A 4,848-nucleotide genomic window follows, 5' to 3' on the forward strand; every position below is an offset into this window, starting at 1 on the left:
CACACACACACACACACACACACACACACACACACATATATATATATATATATATATATATGGGATTCCTTACTAATTGAGTCAAATAATATGTTTTTAGCCGAAATTGATATTATAATATACAACTAGAGTTCTAATATACAAGTGACAATAATAAGTATAGCATTTTCCTTCCCGAGAAGTAAAAATTCTAATGCTTACCAGGTCTAGTTTAATGTCACATCAACATAGCTTACAAGGTCTAGTTTAGTGTCACATCAACATAGCTTACCAGGTCTAGTTTAGTGTCACATCAACATAGCTTACCGGGTCTAGTTTAGTGTCACGCCAACATAGCTTACCGGGTCTAGTGTAGTGTAACGTCAACATAGCTTACCAGTTCTAGTTTAGTGTCACGTCAACATAGCTTACCGGGTCTAGTGTAGTGTAACGTCAACATAGCTTACCAGTTCTAGTTTAGTGTCACGTCAACATAGCTTACCGGGTCTAGTTTAGTGTCACGTCAACATAGCTTACCGGGTCTAGTTTAGTGTCAAGTCAACATAGCTTACCGAGTCTAGTTTAGTGTCACGTCAACATAGCTTACCGGGTCTAGTTTAGTGTCACGTCAACATAGCTTACTAGGTCTAGTTTAGTGTCACGTCAACATAGCTTACCGGGTCTAGTTTAGTGTCACGTCAACATAGCTTACTGGGTCTAGTTTAGTGTCACGTCAACATAGCTTACCGGGTCTATTTTATTGTCATGTCAACATAGCTAACCAGGTCTAGATACGAGTGTCAAATCAGTATAGCTTACCAGGTAAAGTAGAGTGTGAAATCAACATATCAGACCAGGTTTGTAAACAAGATGAAGCAGACATAATAGGCTGTGATGCATTTTGAATTATTTGCTGAATATATGGCTTGGAGTCAGCTTTACAACATATAGAAACTCCTCTGTCATAGTTGTCTACAATAAAAATAAATATAAAAATAAATAAATGTTATATGATAAATGTTTGTATGCTTAAACATACTCAATTCCAGATTCATTATCTCTGATCATACCTATTTAACAATCACAACATATATAAAGTAGTCAATCTAATCTCTGTTTATAACTCTGACAATGGAATTTATCAACAATTGGCATTCCACACTATAAATACAACAACAATAGTCAAGATAGGGGTACATCTTTAAGCAGGTGTTTCTATTTTTTGCCCAATCTTTGTAGATATGTTTACATTATATTAAAGGCGTTATCTTGATTATTGTTGTTGTGTTTATAGTGTGGAATGCCAATTGTTGATAAATTCCATTGTCAGAGTTATAAACAGATTCGTCCTCAAATGTTCAATGAACCAGATCCTAAGTTAATTAGTCCCCCCCCCCATGAACTCTCAGACAGGTGATCTGTAATGTATAAATAGTTTAAGTATATATATAACCTCTATTCTACATTAGTTATCAAGCAATATGGGAAAGAAGTCCAACTTAACTGATTTTCTAAGTGAGCAGATCATAGAAGCCTAATTAATAAGTATTTTCTAAGAAGACAGGTTGCAAGAATCTGATTAATAAACAAAGCAACACAGGAAAGAAGTGTGACTTAATTGAATTTCTAAGTGGACAGACTGTAAGAGCCTGATTAATAGATGCTTCAGTGACCCAAATTGTATAACTTCTTTGAACAACGTCAAAGATAATTGTAACATGGCAATTACTTCACAAGTGTAATCCAATAACTGTAATGATTGGACATTATGTGTCAACAAGATCACCATGCTTCATGTAAAACCAAATTATGTACTCATTCAACACACGGGGAAGACAAAGACCCCCCCCCCTCTGAAGGTTACATACATCCAAGCACAACCACCCATTTCATTCTACATGGAGCCCTAAGGGTACATGTCAGGTTTCATGACAATCAATCTAGAAGTCCAGAAACTATAGGTGAACACAAGGAACAACTCAGATGCCTCATGAGTGACACAGGACAGTCAGGTCCAAACAATGACCACTTCCATGTCACTCTTCAATACATACCAGGTTTGATGACTGTTAGATATACATAAATGGTTCCTTTAAGTTTAATACAAGAGTTATGATTTAGATAGTAACAAAGCACAAATGTTAAAGTAAGTTATTTTTAGAAGTGATAGTTATTGCAGGTTTGCTTATGTAACTGTTTAGGAATCATTTGTTGTGTAGTTCAACTGTTGTGAATTGACGTCACGTTACTCAAACCTTGAGTTTTTCTCGTTGCTTTAGGTGAGTATTGTTACTTTATAACATCTTGTAGTTTGTAGAAAGTTCTACGCCTCAGTTGAGCAATCCATTAAATTAAACTATTATAAAAAAACTCAATGTCAGTCCTTATTTAAATATGTATCAAGCCTTCTTCCCTTACATTTACTGCTTTCACCACATCTGGTCGAAAGGCCACCTACCCTGTCAGTAACATCAAGGCATCTCAGCTGAAGAAGAATTCTGCCCTAGTCCTACCATTCTCATCATTAAGTACATAAAAGATGTGTCAACATATATCAATTCCTTTAACAATCTTAAACACCTCAACCAGGTCCCCTCTAATTATCCTCTTTTTCAAGAGAACAATTGCAGAGATCTTAACCATTTTTTTGTGACAACCTTTCCATCCCAGGTATCATCCTAGTAGTCCTCCTCTGAACCTTTTACATTTAATAATTGTAGTAAAGTGCTCAAGAATAAGTTTTGAAGCTCCCAATGACAAATATATTTTATTCTCACATTTAAAGCTTGCAGTACCAGACTGTTTGTAGAACAATTTAAAATATAAGCCTAAAGATATGTTGTCAATTAAACAGATTAAGAATATAAAACAGATAAAGTAACAAAATACATTAAATAACTGCTATAACAATATTTTGGTAATACTGGCTTCCTTCAGAAAAGTGTGCATGTTTTAACAAATGAAAAAGAGAAAATGATTGTTGATGTTCAACAATACGTATGTAGCTGTGATGACCTTTTGTAACACTAGACAAGAAAGAGGTTATGACTAATCAAAGGACATGAAAGTGAGGATTCCTTAAGCTAATCTGTTTATCATCCCTTAAAAACCATCATTAACCACACATGAACCAGAGTAAAAAACACACCTAGATCTAATCTGTCATAACACATACATATAAAACACATTAACTTAATATAACCATTAAATGGAAATGCATCAATTTCAAAAAACAAATTTCTTTAGTTGCAAATTGAAATGTTATTCATATCAGTTACTATAAAGGTTATCTAGATTTGTCTTTTATGATATAAGGTATTTTATCTTGTTTTCCCTACAATATAAAGTATTTACCTGATACATGGAGCAATTTTAACTCAACTTCAAAGTATACCCTAAACTACATAAATGCTGAAATAAACATGCTTACCTCCTTGACAGGCCTGAATGAAAAACATCTTGGGTTTCCCACGTAGTCGTTGACAATTATCATTGTTAAAAAAGTTTAGTATTGTGTCTAGCTGAACTTTTTCTGCATCTGATCCATAAATAATATTATAATCCCCATGACTTAATATGATCACTACACAGGAATCTACTTCCTCATGCTCTGGTTTTTCTGAAAACTTCTTCGTAAGGCCAAGGATTTCCTATATTAAATACAGATAAAATACTTCTGATTTATTTCAATATGCAAGTAAATGAAATAAAGTAAATCACTCATATCTCTATCCATAAAGCAAAAATAAGAAAAGTGTACAAATTAATTTGTGAGCAATTAAAACAAATAACTATTTTTATACTGATGAGTATCAAGTACTTAATTTACCTTGTTAACTCTTTAACATACTTTTTTTAACAATACTATTTCAAAGTAATACACACTGCTTTTGAAGAAGTGATTCAGACACATAAGATAGTGGCAGCTGTGCTAATTTTAGGTAACACACAGAGCAACACTTTCAAGATATTAAAAAGAGATACTACTTCAATTTTCTGGATGGTTTTCCACTAGAAAGAACTACAATGACGATCTTACTAGGCCACTCTCTCACCTGTGCTGTCTGATCTGACCGAAAGATCACCTCATAACCGAGCTCATGAAAGACAACATCAAGTTTCCTTGCATCTTCATAAGATCCAAACCTTTCAGGAAGAATGTTTTGGAATAAAACATTGTTGATGATCAAACAGTATCCTCGTGGTCGTGAGGACATTTTGTAATACTAGATAAAGAAAAAAAAAAAGAGAGATTATTACTCACTAAAGAACATTATAGTGACCACTCATTTGTTCTTAGACTTTGATGAAATTTTATTTAATAGCATTTAAACTAAAAAGATTTAAACATTTATAATGTTTTTTTTTATTGATGATAATGATTTTAAAGAGATTTCCTGCTAGATCTCGAACCACCATACACTCAAATAGAATCTAAGATACTACTCTTACAAGATAGTGATAACTTAATTTCAAAACTAAAAATCTAATTATTTCATTTCTTGTATTCATTACTCCTTAAACTCTACCTCAATACTTGAAAAAAATAACTTTATACTGAATCCTTTTTTAATTGTATAATGGGTGTTACAATGCATAAAAAAATATTCCCAGTGTTTTACATATATTATCTATTACAGTAATTTACGAACTGTGTTGCGACACATTAGTGTGTCACAGCAAGTTAATCCTTTTGAGATGGGTCATGGGTGAAAAGCCATGTCATCTCGTTTGTTGACTCACATTCAAAATTGTTATTGAACTACTATTTCATTCATTTATGTCACTAACTTTGGTATCAAACTGTAGATTATAATTCAAATTTTAGTACTATATATTACATAACAATGGTCAGTTTTATGTTATTTG

The 4,848-nt window shown here is 32.9% G+C and overlaps 1 protein-coding gene across 1 annotated transcript in view; it reads right to left on the minus strand.

Moving 5' to 3' along the window:
• Positions 1-4,199, minus strand: part of LOC106472054 (caspase-2-like) — a 9,257-nt gene extending 5,058 nt beyond the window's left edge. The window contains exons 1-3 of the mRNA XM_022400664.1: positions 4,035-4,199; positions 3,410-3,629; positions 799-951 (exon numbers count right to left, since the gene is read on the minus strand). Coding sequence (XP_022256372.1) covers positions 799-951; positions 3,410-3,629; positions 4,035-4,196 — 535 coding nt within the window. The 5' untranslated portion in view covers positions 4,197-4,199. The remainder of the gene's footprint in view (positions 1-798; positions 952-3,409; positions 3,630-4,034) is intronic.
• Between the last annotated feature and the right edge of the window lie 649 nt (positions 4,200-4,848).

Source organism: Limulus polyphemus, unplaced genomic scaffold (assembly GCF_000517525.1).
Source record: "Limulus polyphemus unplaced genomic scaffold, Limulus_polyphemus-2.1.2 Scaffold5051, whole genome shotgun sequence".
NCBI lineage: Eukaryota > Metazoa > Arthropoda > Merostomata > Xiphosura > Limulidae > Limulus > Limulus polyphemus.